At 42.1% G+C, this 18,348-nt stretch overlaps 1 protein-coding gene across 2 annotated transcripts in view; it reads right to left on the reverse strand.

The window, feature by feature from the left end:
• Positions 1 to 244: 244 nt before the first annotated feature.
• The window catches only part of LOC106594502 (zinc finger protein 850), a 62,362-nt gene continuing 44,258 nt past the window's right edge, over positions 245 to 18,348 (reverse strand). Inside the window, exons 1-3 of one of the 2 annotated variants that reach the window (XM_014185876.2) lie at positions 12,107 to 12,343; positions 6,393 to 6,531; positions 245 to 6,131 (exon numbers count right to left, since the gene is read on the reverse strand). In XM_014185876.2, the coding sequence (XP_014041351.1) occupies positions 3,961 to 6,131; positions 6,393 to 6,531; positions 12,107 to 12,115 (2,319 nt within the window). In that variant the 5' untranslated portion in view covers positions 12,116 to 12,343 and the 3' untranslated portion in view covers positions 245 to 3,960. Of the gene's footprint in view, positions 6,132 to 6,392; positions 6,532 to 12,106; positions 12,344 to 18,348 lie in introns of those variants that run through there. The other variant, XM_014185882.2, reaches the window with a different exon arrangement.

An 18,348-nucleotide genomic window follows, 5' to 3' on the forward strand; every position in this document is an offset into this window, starting at 1 on the left:
ATAGGCTCACTGGTTAGTCATTCAGTTTAGTCACCAATCCATAATGATAGGCTCACTGGTTAGTCATTCAGTTTAGTCACCAATCCATAATGATAGGCTCACTGGTTAGTCATTCTGACATTTAGGGCACCATTCAATCAGATCAAACAACCTAAATAATGGTGTAGATTACAACATATCAGGCTAGTTGAGGTGTAGATTACAACTGTTGAGGAAATTCTAATCAAAAAGAAGAGGCTGCAGATTCTTCAAACGACTTTTATTATAAGAACTGCAATTCTGGAGTGGTTAACAATCACTCAATGTGCAGAGTTAAGAGCCCCAGAACAGAGTTGGGTCTCAGTTTTATAAAAAGCTCTTTGTCTACGAAGCAGAAGTGTGGAAGCATAAAAGGGTATATTGTCCACTCAAGCAGGAACAACAAGATTAGCTCAGATCAGGTGTAGTTTCTGTCTCCAGGTCATATTGCTGATGCTATACAAAGGTAATCTTCTTTCAGTTCTCCTCCACACAGCTGCACCCTCAGTGTATGGAAGACAGGATGTAGCCTTATCACAATTTTACCCCCAATCGGCTGTTGGCTTTAAACCCAGAGGCCTAACTCAGGCCAACAGACACAGAGTGGAAAATAACTGATCCAACTATTCAATGCATAAGCAGTATAGAACATAATCTTGTAATTTCACACCATACAGCATATCAGGCTATTCAAGGTGTAGACTAGAGCAAACATTTGAATCTAAAAAGGCTGCATGAGATTATCCAATGGCAACATCAGTGATGGGTATTACAGCAGGTTTCTGATTTGACAGCTCCAATGCAGTTACACCTCAGGCATCACCTGAATAAAAACAATGAAACGACTATGCAGTTGTCGGTTATGATGGATTAAGGCAGAACGGATTGAATCCAGCCCTGAATTACACACCAGAGTTTTAGCTTGTAAACATGGCTGAATGGGATTCCTACTCCTCCATGCAGCCAATGTCCATTTTCACGATAGGTATAAGACGGTGTCATGACATGGCCCTTTCTGGGTATAGATCATGGCTTCTCACTCTCTCCTACACCCAGGTTCTGTTATCTCAGGCCGTACATTCCTGGCGGAGACTCTCTACCCCTTTTCATGCAGTATGGAGAGAGAGAGATCCACAGTAGAACAAAGGAACTCCTGCCAAATTCTACTACATTCCAGAATTTGAGACTGGAACAATATCCATATTTTGGAGAATGTGCAAACGGTCAGTGGAGAAGCCAGCTACGACCCGGTACGTTTTGTTTTATGATTGTGACCTCATGGAAAAACAATACAGCCACATTACCCTAACTCTGTTTATACAGGTGCCTCCGTTATGAGGTTTCATCTAATTATTGTATAAAATTAATGTGTAAAGATGGAACTATTTGTGAAATGATGTAATATGATGTTAAACCTTTAATGTGAAAGAACTGTATTCTCTTTAAAGTTTAACTAAGTCATTGGCCACGCCCCCGTGAGCACTGACATGATCAGGCGTCATAGAACCGCCTTTTCTACTGTTACGAATAAAAGCCCCTCCTGAGGAAATCCTCTTCAGACCACACATACCTCGGGGTAAACTGAGGTAGCACAGGTTTGAGTTTAGACTAAGCAAACCCACAGAGTGAGCTGTGATTACGAATAGTTATTGAATTCCTAACCATACTACGTGGAGCATTGGCTACACGGCTGGAAATGGTTAAACTCTGAGAATATCAATCCCTACAGAATAAGAGAAAATCTTAGATACTAATTACTAGTCTGTAGCTAGAAATGATATAAACCTGGGATGCGACGACCGACAACCGCCGAAACGTCTATACTATGAGAACATTTCTGAATGGTACTCTGAAGTATCCATTCTAACCACGAAAGACTTCGATCTTCAGGGAAACGGAGAGAGAGAAAGATACAGAAAATATCACGACGACACATGGGCGTAAATATATATTGATTGCAATTATTCCCGAATGAGTGAGCGTTCATGTGCAAAGACTGAGCATTTCAATTAATATAATTATAGTAGTGTGTAGTGGCTCCCTTTTGTCTTTCCCGCTCTCTCTCTCAGTCCACACCCACTTCCCTTTGTCCACCAAGCCGTCATATCGGCTTAGCCCACTAGGGAATCTTCCCTATAATTTGTTAGTAACAGATCTACTGTGTGTTTGTTTATGCATTTCTGTGATTATTTAGTTAGTAAGTAAATAAATGATTAAGCCAATTGGTGTATGGATGATTTATAGTAAAGGCTGGGTTCGTGCAGATATTCGTCGTAAATTGTTGGTTGAGACTGACGTGAGGTAAATAATAATTCATTAATTAGAAGACTAATTGATGAGATATTAAAATATCTGAAGAGTTATATTAGGAAAATGATAACTTTGTAATCTGAAGATTTTCCTTGGTGCCCAGACTTCCTAGTTAATTACATTTACATGATTAGTTTAATCACGTAATAATAATTACAGAGAATTGATTTGATAAAATAACAGTCTTCACTTTAATGATGCCAAAGACACGACAACAGGAACAGCTTGTGTTTTTAGCAGATCTGACACAGTTCCACCTCAGACACCGTCACAACACCAGCTATGCAGGTGTCGGCTAGCTACAAATCTCTTTGAATTGAGCCCACAATCCAAATGCAAAAAAATACCAGCTACATTTCAAAAGTGTTCATTTTGAAGTGCTGAGAAGAAAGAATAGTAGATGGTAAATATCATGTTCCATACAGTATTTGACTAGAACTTCACTTGCAGCAATTATTTTCTGCATCCAAATGTTTATAATTTGTATCCAATGGCAAGTTGTGAGTATGTTGAGAACTGTGTCCGTTCTCAGGGCTTGATTCAATCAGACCCGTGTTAGACAACATCTGCATAGCGATTGCTTTGGCGGTGTTGGAGGTGGAACTGCATTAGAGTTGTCAAATCCACAAGAGGCTCCTGGCATTATAACTAAAGCGAACATTGCCATTGGCTGCACAGAGTCAATCCCATGAGGCCGTGTATCAAAGTTCAAACAATGTTATTGACTACACCTTGATAGAAATACTCATTTTGTTGAATGATTTTCCATTAGAGCGTAATTATTTATATATAGCCTACACTTTCTCATTCAGAACTTCTAATGCGGGTGTGGCTTTGGGACAATGATGCAAGTTCAAATCACATTTATTTATAAAGCCAATTGTTTAGATAAACGTTTATGCCGAAATGAAAAACTATGGGTTTTGGTGAAATCCACAAAACCGAGTGAAAACCTCCGTATTTTAAAGTATTGTTGTTTCAGTTATGGGCATTGTCAGGGACAACCTACAAGCGTTCACATTCCACAATTGTTAGCGTGTGTCCTTGATGCTCATTCTATAATTGTCTCTATAGGTGTTCCATCATTTACAAATGAATAAATAAAATATTTATCAGTCTTCTCTTGTCCACAGCCATTAGGCCTCGCTCCCGTGTGTGTTCCCTGGTGTATAATCAGTTCACTTGAGGTGGTAAAGCATTTCCCAGTTAGAGAGCAGTGGTAAGGTTTCTCTCAGGTGTGTATTCTCTTGTGTGAAGCCAGGATTCCCTTGTGTGAATCTCTTCCCACATTCATCACAGCTGTCAGGCTTCTCTCCTGTGTGTCCCCACTGGTGTGATTGCAGACTGCTCCATTTACTGAAACTCTTGTAACACTGATCACAGCTGTGAGGTTTCTCTCCGGTGTGAATCCTCCTGTGGTAAGTCAACCCCCCAGCCTGAGTGAATCTTTTCCCGCAGTCAATGCATACGAATGGTATCTCTCCCGTGTGTGTCATCTGGTGGTACTTCAGATGCTGTGGGGAGCTGAAGCTGCACTCAGAGGGTGCAGTGGTAGGGTGTCCCGTTGTGTTTGCGCTGAACGTGGTATCTCAAGTCCATTGAACACTTGAAGCTCTTGTTGCACTCAAATATTTAGTGAGGTTTCTCTCCTGTCTCTCTCTGCTGGTGTCCAGTCAGTTCACTCTTAGTGGTGAACCTGTTCTTACAATCAAGGCAGTGGTAAGGCTTCTCTCCTGTGTGTGTTAACTGATGTGTTTTTAGGTTGCTTGAGAGAGCAAAACTCTTCCCGCAGTCAAAGCAGTGGAGAGGTTTCTCTCCTGTGTGTGTCAACTGGTGTCTAGTAAGGTGACCCTTCAACGTGAAATTCTTGTCACACTCTGAGCAGTTGTACGGCCTCTCTCCTGTGTGGATTCTCTGGTGAATCTTTAAGGAATCAGATCTAGAAAAACTAAGTCCACACTCTGTGCAGCAGTAAGGCTTCTTTTTGGAGTGAGTTTGCTGGTGAGATTGCAAGTCACCTGACGTGACAAAACTCTTCCCACACTGATCACAGTGGTGCCGCTTCTCTCCTGTGTGCCTTCTCTTGTGAACTTTCAAGGCGCTGGTCTGGGCAAAACTCTTCCCACAGTCAGGGAAAGGGCATTGGTATGGCCTCTCTCCTGTGTGTATTCGCTGGTGAATTCGCAAGGTTGCCATCGTGGCAAAGTTGTTCTCGCAGTCTGAGCAAGAGTACGGTTTCTCTCCCTTATGACTACGCTCATGTTCTTTGAGAGACTGTTGCCAAAGGAAGCTCTTGTCACAGTGGAAGCAGTGGTAAGGCTTCTCTCCAGTGTGTATAAGCTGGTGTTTCTTTAATGCGCCTGGCGTTGTGCAGCTTGATTCACACTGAGAGCAGTGGTACATCTTCTCTGAATGTGTGAACTTGTGTTTCTTTAAAGAGTCAAGTCTTGAAAAACTCTTCTTGCAGTCAGAGCAGTGATAGGGTTTCTCTCCTGTGTGTATTCTTCGATGTGTCCCAAGACTGGCTCTATGTGCAAACTTCTGCCCACATTCAGAGCACTCGAACGGTTTCTCTCCAGTGTGAATCCGCATGTGTCCTTCCAGTGCCCTGGCAGAGGACAGACAAGCACCGCATTGGGAGCAGCAGTGAGGTTTCTCTTCTGTGTGTCTGACCTCATGTTCTTTCAGAGATCTGTTGTTAGTGAAACTCAGCTCGCACTTAGAGCAGTGGTATGGCTTTTCTCCTGTGTGAATTTGCACGTGAATTTTCAGGTGATCTGACCGTCCAAAACTCCTCTGGCAAACATTGCAGCTGTGTGGTTTCTCTCCTGTGTGAATTCTCTGGTGTTTGTACAGGGCTGAATTAGTGGCAAAGCTCAACTTACAGTGGGAACAGTGGAAGGGTTTCTGTCCAGTGTGTGTTCGCTTATGCTGCTCTAGAGACTGAGATGATCCTAGCTTCTTGCCACACTGTGGGCATTGGTAGCCTTTCTCTCCAGTGTGCACTATGTTATGTAACCAGAGACCACTCTTAACAGCAAACCTCTTCCCACACTCAGTACATTGGTGGGGCTTCTCTCCAGTATGTCTTAGCTGGTGACATCTTAAAATAGACAACAGTCTGAAGCTTTTCCCACAGTCAGCACATTGGTAAGATTTCTCCCCTGTGTGAATCCTCTGATGTACTCTGAGTAATTTAGCAGAGGAATAGCTTCCCCCGCACTGCTCACAGTGGTGAGGCTTCTCTCCTGTGTGTATTCGTTTGTGTTCAAAGAGTGTTGAGGCTTGTTTGAAACTCTTCCCACACTCAGAGCAGTGGAACGGTCTCTCTCCAGTGTGAGTCCGCCGGTGAGCTTTTAAGTGTTGCGATGTAACAAATCTATTCCCGCAGTCAGAGCAGCAGTGGGGTTTTTCGCCAGTGTGTTTTATTCTCTCATGTATCCGTAAACCACTGGAGTCTTTAAATCTCTGCCCACATTCTGAGCACTGGAACGGTTTTTCTCCAGTGTGAATCCGCATGTGTCCTTCTAGTGCACTGGCAGAGGAGAGGCTAGCTCCACACTGGAAGCAGCAGTGAGGTTTCTCTCCAGTATGAATTGTCTGGTGTCTTCTAAGACCTTCTGAAGAGGTGTAACTCTTCCCACAGTCAGAGCAGCAGTGAGATTTCTTCCTTGTGGGTTTCTGCTGTTGTTTCTTGAGGTGTTCTGATCTGGAGAGACTTTTCTCTGCCTCCTCAGCATCATGTTTAGCCTCCCAATATGACAAGCCCCTTCTACCGAGAGAGTGACGGTTAGGACTGTGCCCTGTGAAGCAAAGACAGACAGTTATGGTTCCTTCTTCATATTGAAGACAGATTTAGGCCCAGCTTTTCACACTCTTGTAACCGAATGTAAGCATTTAAAATCTTCAATGTAAAATTGTATTAAATCTTCCAATTGTCAATGTATCCAAGGGTGTAGGGGGGCTTGTAATGATTCTACATCTTTAAACATATTGTATTTAGTGGTAATTAATGACATTCAGGGAGTGTCCCAAAATACATTTATATAAGAGCATAAACCCACTTAGCGCCGGTGTTTTCCTGCAGTCGACCAGCCGCACAGACAGCCTCTTCAGACCCAGCAGTAAGGGGCTACCGGGAGAGGCATGACACGGGGACTCCAGGAGGGGTAGGGAGGAGGAGGGTTGGAGGGAGAGTGTTTCCTGTCAACCCAAAAAGAGAGTAGGTGTGTTGTCATATTGGTACACTGAGGGTAAAACACAATGCTCTAAAGAGGGTAAAACAACTAAATAAATAAATGGCCGAAAATAAGTCCTCAACTATTAAACCTTTGTCCAGAAAACTCGATTTCCTCTGAGTTGTTCCTGATGTCCCATTATAGTATAGTCTGCTGTTTTCATTGTTAGTATTGCTTTGTGTTAACCCATATAATAAAAAATTATTGTTCATGAAATCTGAAAAGTACAAAAGTAAAAAAAGTATCATGGCCCCAAGACAGAGCAGGACCATGGCAGGCATGTACCAGTGAGAAACTGGTGCCGGCCAATGGAGGCGTTTTTGGTAAAACACTAGGGGAAATCCTTTGTGAAAATTTGCAACATCCACTTGGTAGCCTATGTTGTGTTATCATTGTTAGTGTTGCATTATGGGAACTTGGGAGCCTATACTCAGAAATGGATGGGCATGAAAGCCATCTGCTTTTCAGGGCCTGTTTAACTTCTTTGGGCAAGGGTGCAGTATTTTGAAGTTGGATGACAAACGTGCCCAAAGTAAACTGCCTAGGATATGCATATAATTGGTAGTATTGGATAGACAACACTCTGAAGTTTCTAAAACTGTTAAAATATTGTCTGTGGGTATAACAGAACTGATTTGTCAGGCGAAACCCGAAGACAATCCATCCAGGGGAAAAAAATTGGAGGTCATTGGACTTTTCAATGCTTTTCTATGGGAAAGTCTAATAATTAGGACCCAGATTGCAGTTCCTATGGCTTCCACTAGATGTCACCAGTCTTTAGAAATTGTTTCATGCTTGTTTTAAAAAAAATAAAAATGAAGAAGTATTCGTATTCTTTCGAAGTATCTCTAGTCTTCTTGCACGCGTGAATGAGTGCGCGCTCCTCGTTCTTTTTCTCCGGTATTGAACACAGTATATTCCGTCTTAAATTTCTTGGGATATAAAGAAGGACTTTATCGAACAAAACGACCATTCATTGTGTAACTGGGACCCTTTGGATTACAAAAAGATGAAGATCTTCAAAGGTAAATGATGTATTTTATCGCTATTTTTGAGTTGCAACACCTGTGCAGGTTATGAATTCATGTTAATGCAGGAAGTAGGTGAAGCGCTGTCCTCAGACGATCAAATGCTATGCTTCTGCCGTAATGCCTATTGTAAATCAAACAAAGCGGTTCGATTACCAAGATTCTAAGCTAATGAATGGTGTATAACACTTGTATTTTCATGAATGTTTTATATTACTACTTTTGTATTTTGATTTTCGCGCTCTGCAATTTCACCAGATGTTGTCGAGGTGGGAAACTAGCGTCCCAATGATCTGTAAGAAGTTAACTCCCCACTTTTCCCAGACCACGTACTGTCAGAGTATGGAGGCCACCAATTATTTAATATAGGCTACTTAAACGATTCCAATCTCCTTTAAAAGGCAAAAGGGGGTAGTTGACATACGACCAAAACAAACAACAAAACAATACTTTCTGAAACAAACCAAAAAAAACAGTTGCAATAATTTAAGTCAAAACATTTAAAAATGTTATGTGGCCAGTGTCGATTTTAAAGGGTCTTCCAGAGGAAGTTGCTGAGGTTAGCTGAAATATTAATGGACCCCTCCTCCAGAGGAAGTTGACGCCAATATTTCGACCTAATTCCTGTCCTAGTGCAGAAATGCTAGTTTAGTTCCAACCTCTGAAAACCAACTAAATATGGATTAAATCGGGCGTGCACTTCACCTTCATCTGTGCGCACAGCCAAGTGGAAGAAGGTAGGGAACTTGTGGTCTGCTTTTATTAAAAAAAAAAAACTCTCTGTTTGCATTCAGGCCTGGCGGAAAGCAAACATCATTCCGCTAACCAAGACTAGTAAAAACGCCCTATACTGGCTCAAACAGCCAACCAATCAGCCTGCTACCAACCCTTTGTAAACTTTTGATTCATTTTTTTGTGTGGGGGGCAGGTACAATGCTATTTCACAGTAAACAAATTAACAGCTGACTTTCAGCATGATTATAGGGAGTGGCACTCAACATGTACAGCCCTGACACAAATGACTGATGATTGGCTGAAACAAATTGACGATAAGAAGCTTGTGGGGAGCTGTTTTGTTAGACTTTAGTGCAGCTTTTGACCTTATCAATCATAATCTGCTGCTTGGAAAAGGCTGTTATGGCGTCCCTGCTATATTGTGGATCGAGAGTTCTGTCGAACAGAACACAGAGGGTGTTCTTTAATGGAATTCCCTCCCAACATAATCCAGGTAGAATTCGGAATACCCCAGGGAAGTTGTCTAGGCCCCTTACTTTTTTCAGTCTTTACTAATGACCTGCCACTGGCACGGAGTAAAGCCTGTGTGTCTATGTACGCTGAGGACTCAACACTACACACATCCGCTACCATCAGGAATTGAAATCGCTGCTACTCTTAAAGAGCTGCAGTCAGTTTTAAAATGGGTGGCAAGTAATAAACTAGTAGTAAATATTTTAAAAACTAAAAGCAATGTATTTCAGACAAATCATTCACTTAACCTAAACCAATTCTTGTAATGAATAATGTGTAAATTGATCATGTTGACGAGACTAAACTGCTTGGAGTAAGCCATGATTATAAACTCTCATGGTCAAAACATTGATACAACAGTAGCTAAGACAGGGAGAGGTCTGTCCATAATAAAGCGCTGCTCTGTCTTCTTAAAAACGCTATCAAGAAGGTAGATCATACAGGCCCTAGTTTTGTTGCACCTGGACTGCTGTCCAGTCATGTGGTCAGGTGCCACAAAGAGGAACTTAGGAAAGTTACAATTGACTCAGAACAGAGCAGCACAGGTGGCCCTTAAATGTACACAGAGAGCTAACATTAATGATATGTCTGTCAATCTCTCCTGGCTCAAAGTAGAGGAGAGATGCATCACTGCTTGTATTTGTGAGAGGTGTTGGCATGTTGAATGCACCGAGCTGTCTGCTTGAACTACTGGCACACAGCTCAGACACCCATGCATTCATCATGCCACCAGAGCTCTCTTCACAGTCCCCAAGTCCAGAACAGACTACATATAGCCATGAATACATGGAACTCTAATCCACATCAACTAACTCATACAAGCAGCAGAATCACATTTTAAAAACATAAATATAAACCTTATGGAACAACGGGGACTGTGAAGACACACACAGGCAAAAACACATGACAACATAAGCACTATATACACAAGTACACAGGGATTTATTTGGGTTGTAGATTTGTGGTAGTAGAATAGTGGTCGGAGGGAACACACTTAATGTGTGGTGAAATCTGTTGTGATTTATTTTTGTTAATAACAGCTTTGGCAGCAACTAATGGGGATCCATAATAAATACAAACCAGACAAATTATAGTATACTACAGTAGGTCTATCCATTCAGACTAATTATAATATACTACAGTAGGTCTATCCATTCAGACGAATTATAGTATACTACAGTAGGTCTATCCATTCAGACTAATTATAGTATACTACAGTGGGTCTATCCATTCAGACTAATTATAGTATACTACAGTAGGTCTATCCATTCAGACTAATTATAATATACTACAGTAGGTCTATTCATTCAGACTAATTATAGTATACTACAGTAGGTCTATCCATTCAGACTAATTATAGTATACTACAGTAAGTCTATTCATTCAGACTAATTATAGTATACTACAGTAGGCCTAAATAACCAGACTAATTATAGTATACTACAGTAGACCTATCCATTCAGACTAATTATAGTATACTACAGTAGGTCTATCCATTCAGACTAATTATAGTATACTGCAGTAGGTCTATCCATTCAGACTAATTATAGTATACTACAGTAGGTCTATCCATTCAGACTAATTATAGTATACTACAGTAGGCCTAACTAACCAGACTAATTATAGTATACTACAGTAGACCTATCTAACCAGAATAATTATAGTATACTACAGTAGGTCTATCCATTCAGACTAATTATAGTACACTACAGTAGGTCTATCCATTCAGACTAATTATAGTACACTACAGTAGGTCTATCCATTCAGACTAATTATAGTATACTAGGTACAGATCTGGGATCAGCTTCCCCTAGGTACAGATCTGGGTTCAGCTTCCCCTAGGTACAGATCTAGGTTCAGCTTCTCCTAGATCTGCATATGTATTATGGAGAGGGACGAACCATATCTTCTTCTTGATGCCTTATTTTAAATTATACTGAAAGGCCGCTCAGCAAGGAAGAAGCCACTGCTCCAAAACAGCCATAAAAAGCCAGACTACGGTTTGCAACTGCACATGGGGACAAAGATCGTACTTTTTGGAGAAATGTCCTCTGGTCTGATGAAACAAAAATAGAACTGTTTGGCCATAATGACCATCATTATGTTTTGAGGAAAAAGTGGGAGGCTTGCAAGCCGAAGAACACCATCCCAACCGTAAAGCATGGGGGTGGCAGCATCATGTTGTGGGGGTGCTTTGCTGCAGGAGGGACTGGTGTACATCACAAAATAGATGGCATCTTAAGGAAAATTATGTGGATATATTAAAGCAACATCTCAAGACATCAGTCAGGAAGTTAAAGCTTGGTCGCAAATGGGTCTTCCAAATGGACATTGACCCCAAGCACACTTCCAAAGTCGTGGCAAAATGGCTTAAGGACAACAAAGTCAAGGTATTGGAGTGGGCATCACAAAGCCCTGACCTCAATCCTATAGAACATTTGTGGGCAGAACTGAGAAAGCGTGTGCGAGCAAGGAGGCCTACAAACTGACTCAGTTACACCAGCTCTATCAGGAGGAATGGGCCAAAATTCACCCAATTTATTGTGGGAAGATGGTGGAAGGCTACCCGAAATGTTTGACCCAAGTTAAATAATTTAAAGGGAATGCTACCAAATACTAATTAAGTGTTTGGAAACTTCTGACCCACTGGGAATGTGATGAAAGAAATAAAAGCTGAAATAAATCACTCTACTATTATTCTGACATTTCACAATCTTAAAATAAAGTGGTGATCCTAACTGACCTAAAACAGGGCATTTTTACGAGGATTAAATGTCAGGAATTGTGAAAAACAGAGTTTAAATGTAAACTTCCGACTTCAACTGTATATAACTGGTCTTGGCAGTGGCCTAGTTCCGGCATCCGTTTGACTTTCAGAAAGTAAAGTGTGTTTAGTTTAGCCTGTTATGCGAAGCCTACCTTCCCGCCTATGTATATTTATATACACACACACTACACTACCGGTCAGAAGTTTTAGAACACCTACTCATTCAAGGGTTTTTCATTATTACATTGTAGAATAATAGTGAAAACATCAAAACTATGAAATAACACATATGGAATCATGTAGTAAACAAATCGTTTTAAACAAACCACAAATTATTTTATATCCGTTTGACTTACATATATATATATATATGGGCGGGAAGGTAGGCTTCGCATAACAGGCTAAACTAAACACACTTTACTTTCTGAAAGTCAAACGGATGCCGGAACTAGGCCACTGCCAAGACCAGTTATATATTTTACATGTATCTAACTCACCTGATTCATTGTAGACACTCGTTTATTGTCGTTTGTAGAGTTCAGGCGAAGTGAACCAGATGAGATGTTTATCCCTAGTCTGTTGAATTGTAGATTAGGGAGGTAACGGACGGTTATATTTCAACATGTAATGCTCTGCCTATAGTCATGAAAGGAGAGACAGACTCCGCCTTCACATCCGTTAGACTGAAAACATTTCCTTCACGTTACCATTCTGCTGGTAGCAGATCATAAAATGGCCGCAGAAAAAAAGGCAGATATTTGTTTTCAAAATAAGAGTCGTCCTGCAATGACAAGCGAAGTTGGTCGATTTTTGAAGCACTCTATTGCAGTACAACTGTGCACAGCATTGCAACCGCATATAAAAAAACAACACAAATAATTTGATGCATTTAAAAAAAAAAGTATTTTATTACACTGAACACAAATATGAATGCAACATGTAAAGTGTTGGTCCCATGTTCGATATGCACGAAAAGCTTATTTCTCTCAGATTTTGTGCAGAAATATGTTTCCATCCCTGTTAGTGAGCATTTCTCCTTTGCCAAGATAATCCATCCAGGTGTGGCATATCAAAAAGCTAATGAAACATCATGATCATTACACAGGTGCACCTTGTGCTGGGGACAATAAAAGGCTTCTCTAAAATGTGCAGTTTTGTCACACAACACAATGCCACAGATGTCTCAAGTTTTGAGGGAGCCTGCAATTGGCATGCTGCCTACAGGAATGTCCACCAGGGCTGTTGCTAGAGAATTTGGCAGTATGTCCAACCGGCATCACAACCACAGACCACGTGTAACCACGCCAGCCCTGGACCTCCACATCCAGCTTCTTCACCTGTGGGATCGTCTGAGACCAGCCACCTGGACAACAGATGAAACTGTGGGATTGCACAACCAAAGAATTTCTGTACAAACTGTCAGAAGCCGTCTCAGGGAAGCTAATTTGCGAGCTTGTCTTCTTCACCAGGGTCTTGACCCGACTTCAGTGGGCAAATGCTCACCTTCGGTGGCAGGTAGTCTAGTGGTTAGAGTGTTGGGCCAGTAACCGAAAGGTTGCTGGATCGAATCCCGAGCTGACAAGGTACAAAATCTGTTGTTCTACCCCTGAGCAAGGCAGTTAACCCACTGTTCCCCAGGTGCTGTGGATGTCGATTATGGCAGCCCCCCGCACCTTTCTGATTTAGAGGGGTTGGCTTAAATGCGGAAGGCATTCAGTTGTACAACTGACTAGGTATCCCCACTTCCCCTTTCCCATTGGCCACAGATGAATCCCGGTGTCAACTGTACCGGGCAGATGACAGACAGCAAGTATGGCTTTGTGTGGGTGAGCGGTTTGCTGATGTCATGGGCAGGCAAAAGCTACGAACGCAATTGCATTTTATAAATGGCAATTTTAGCGCACCGAGAGAACGTGATGAGATCCTGAGGCTCATTGTCGTGCCATTCATCCGCCTCCATCACCTGATGTTTCAGCATGATAATGCACTGCCTATGTTGCAAGTTTTGTCACACAACACAATGCCACAGATGTCTCAATTCCTGGAAGCCGAAAATGTCCCAGTTCTTCCATGGCCTGCATACTCACCAGACATGTCACCCATTGAGCATGTTTAGGATGCTCTGGATCGACAGCGTGTTCCAGCTCCCGCCAATATCCAGCAACTTCGCACAACCATTGAAGGGGAGTGGGACAACATCCCACAGGCCACAATCAACAGCCTGATAAACTCTATGCGAAGGAGATGTGTCACGCTGCATGAGGCAAATGGTGGTCACACTGACTGGTTTTCTGATCCACACCCCTACCTTTTTTTAGGTATCTGTGACCAACAGATGCATATCTGTAATCCCAGTCATGTGAAATCCATAGATTAGGGCCAAATGAATTGATTTAAATTCACTAATTACCTAACTCAGTAAAATTAGTAAAAATCTTAAAATCTTAGAAATTGTTGTATGTTGCGTTTATATATTTGGGTCTCAAAGTGTGTCTCTGTACACAATGTTGGCCTACAGAGACAGGACAAGGGAAGAACTAGGCCACTGCCAAGACCAGTTATATATCGGTCAAGGGAAGAACTAGGCCACTGCCAAGACCAGTTATATATCGGTCAAGGGAAGAACTAGGCCACTGCCAAGACCAGTTATATATCGGACAAGGACAGAACTAGGCCACTGCCAAGACCAGTTATATATCGGACAAGGACAGAACTAGGCCACTGCCAAGACCAGTTATATATCAGACAAGGACAGAACTAGGCCACTGCCAAGACCAGTTATATATCGGACAAGGGCAGAACTAACACTGCCAAGACCAGTTATATATCAGACAAGGACAGAACTAGGCCACTGCCAAGACCAGTTATATATCAGACAAGGGCAGAACTAACACTGCCAAGACCAGTTATATATCAGACAAGGGCAGAACTAGGCCACTGCCAAGACCAGTTATATATCGGACAAGGACAGAACTAACACTGCCAAGACCAGTTATATATCAGACAAGGACAGAACTAGGCCACTGCCAAGACCAGTTATATATCAGACAAGGGCAGAACTAGGCCACTGCCAAGACCAGTTATATATCAGACAAGGACAGAACTAGGCCACTGCCAAGACCAGTTATATATCAGACAAGGGCAGAACTAACACTGCCAAGACCAGTTATATATCAGACAAGGACAGAACTAGGCCACTGCCAAGACCAGTTATATATCAGACAAGGGCAGAACTAGGCCACTGCCAAGACCAGTTATATATCAGACAAGGGCAGAACTAGGCCACTGCCAAGACCAGTTATATATCAGACAAGGACAGAACTAGGCCACTGCCAAGACCAGTTATATATCAGACAAGGGCAGAACTAACACTGCCAAGACCAGTTATATATCAGACAAGGACAGAACTAGGCCACTGCCAAGACCAGTTATATATCAGACAAGGGCAGAACTAGGCCACTGCCAAGACCAGTTATATATCAGACAAGGACAGAACTAGGCCACTGCCAAGACCAGTTATATATCAGACAAGGGCAGAACTAGGCCACTGCCAAGACCAGTTATATATCAGACAAGGACAGAACTAGGCCACTGCCAAGACCAGTTATATATCAGACAAGGGCAGAACTAACACTGCCAAGACCAGTTATATATCAGACAAGGACAGAACTAACACTGCCAAGACCAGTTATATATCGGACAAGGACAGACCTAACACTGCCAAGACCAGTTATATATCGGACAAGGACAGAACTAGGCCACTGCCAAGACCAGTTATATATCAGACAAGGACAGAACTAGGCCACTGCCAAGACCAGTTATATATCAGATAAGGACAGAACTAACACTGCCAAGACCAGTTATATATCGGACAAGGACAGAACTAACACTGCCAAGACCAGTTATATATCAGACAAGGGCAGAACTAGGCCACTGCCAAGACCAGTTATATATCGGACAAGGACAGAACTAACACTGCCAAGACCAGTTATATATCAGACAAGGACAGAACTAGGCCACTGCCAAGACCAGTTATATATCAGACAAGGACAGAACTAACACTGCCAAGACCAGTTATATATCAGACAAGGACAGAACTAACACTGCCAAGACCAGTTATATATCAGACAAGGACAGAACTAACACTGCCAAGACCAGTTATATATCAGACAAGGACAGAACTAACACTGCCAAGACCAGTTATATATCGGACAAGGACAGTGTTCCTTTCATCACCTATTTTAGATTTATCACTGAAATACCTTTTAGTCTTGGTCCCATTTTAGTAATTTCATACTTCTTAGTTTTAGTTATTATCAGTCAACTAAAACTCTAGACAATTTTAGTCTAGTTTAAGTCACAGCCATTTTGGTCAAAGAATAGCTTCCACTCCCTTAGTCACAGCCATTTTAGTCACAGAATAGCTTCCACTCCCTTAGTCACAACCATTTTAGTCACAGAATAGCTTCCACTCCCTTAGTCACAGCCATTTTGGTCACAGAATAGCTTCCACTCCCTTAGTCACAGCCATTTTGGTCACAGAATAGCTTCCACTCCCTTAGTCACGGCCATTTTAGTCACATAAGACTCAAACATGGACACTCTTACTGACAGTTGTGGCTGCTTTGCGTGATGTATTGTTGTCTCTACCTTCTTGCCCTTTGTGCTGTTGTCTGTGTCCAATCATGTTTGTACCATGTGTTGTGCTGCTGCCATGTTGTTGTCATGTGGTGTTTCTACCATGCTGTGTTGTCATGTGTTGCTGCCAAGCTATGTTGTTGTCATGTCTCTTTTTCATGTAGTGTTGTGGTGTCTCTATCTCTTGCCCTTACCAAGTTCTTCTGACCACCCCCACCGTGGTGAAGGTTTCTGAGAGAGATACCTAGACTGCAGACGACTTCCTGATCCAGGTGAAGATGGGACTTCGCAAGTTCCGGTGGTGCAGTGTGGCCCTCTGCATTAGCTCAGGAGTGTTAATAAGAGCAGTAGGTTGTCCTCTTGTTAAAAACCTGACAGAGGGTGAGATGAGTCCTGAGCCAAAGGGGGCCAACGCAGGTCCGGACTAGATACCCAGAAGTAGATGGTGATCGTAGAAGGAGTCCTGAGCCAAAGGGACCAACGCAGGTCCGGACTAGATACCCAGAAGTAGATGGTGATCATAGAAGGAGTCCTGAGCCAAAGGGACCAACGCAGGTCCGGACCAGATGCCCAGAAGTACAGTTGAAGTCGGAAGTTTACATACACCTTAGCCAAATATATTTAAACTCAGATTTTCACAACTCCTGACATTTAATCCTAGTAAAAATTCCCTGTTTTAGGTCAGTTAGGATCACCACTTTATTTTAAGAATGTGAAATGTTAGAATAATAGTAGAGAGAATGATTTATTTCAGCTTTTATTTCTTTCATCACATTCCCAGTGGGTCAGAAGTTTCCAAACACTTAATTAGTATTTGGTAGCATTCCCTTTAAATTATTTAACTTGGGTCAAACATTTCGGGTAGCCTTCCACCATCTTCCCACAATAAATTGGGTAAATTTTGGCCCATTCCTCCTGATAGAGCTGGTGTAACTGAGTCAGTTTGTAGGCCTCCTTGCTCGCACATGCTTTTTTTTTCAGTTCTGCCCACAAATTTTCTATAGGTTTGAGGTCAGGGCTTTGTGATGGCCACTCCAATACCTTGACATTGTTGTCCTTAAGCCATTTTGCCACAACTTTGGAAGTATGCTTGGGGTCATTGTCCATTTGGAAGACCCAAGCTTTAACTTCCTGACTGATGTCTTGAGGAGATGTTGCTTCAATATATCCACATATTTTTCCTTCCTCATGATGCCATCTATTTTGTGAAGTGCACCAATCCCTCCTGCAGCAAAGCACCCTCACAACATGATGCTGCCACCCCCGTGCTTCACGGTCGGGATGGTGTTCTTCGGCTTGCAAGCCTCCCTCTTTTTCCTCCAAACATAATGATGGTCATTATGGCCAACCAATTCTATTTCTGTTTCATCAGACCAGAGGATATTTCTCCAAAAAGTACGATCTTTGTCCCCATGTGCAGTTACAAACCGTAGTCTGGCTTTTTTATGGCTGTTTTGGAGCAGTGGCTTCTTCCTTGCTGAGCGGCCTTTCAGGTTGTGTCGCTATAGGACTCGTTTTACTGTTGATATAGATACTTTTGTACCTGTTGCCTCCAGCATCTTCACAAGGTCCTTTGCTGTTGTTCTGGGATTGATTTGCACTTTTCGCACCAAAGTATGTTCATCTCTAGGAGACAGAACGCGTCTCCTTCCTGAGCGGTATGATGGCTGCGGGGTCCCATGATGTTTATACTTGCGTACTATTGTTTGTACAGATGAACGTGGTACCTTCAGGCATTTGGAAAATTGCTCCCAAGGATGAACCAGACTTGTGGATGTCTACAATTTATTTTCTGAGGTCTTTGCTGACTTCTTTTGATTTTCCCATGATGTCAAGCGAAGAGGCACTGAGTTTGAAGGTAGGCCTTGAAATACATCTACAGGTACACCTCCAATTGACTCAAATGATGTCATTTCGCCTATCAGAAGCTTCTAAAGCCATGACATCATTTTCTGGAATTTTCCAAGCTGTTTAAAGGCACAGTCAACTCAGTGTATGTAAACTTCTGACCCACTGGAATTGTGATACAGTGAATTATAAGTGAAATAATCTGTCTGTAAACAATTGTTGGAAAAATTACTTGTGTCATGCACAAAGTAGA

This window comes from Salmo salar, chromosome ssa02, assembly GCF_905237065.1.
Source record: "Salmo salar chromosome ssa02, Ssal_v3.1, whole genome shotgun sequence".
Lineage (NCBI taxonomy): Eukaryota > Metazoa > Chordata > Actinopteri > Salmoniformes > Salmonidae > Salmo > Salmo salar.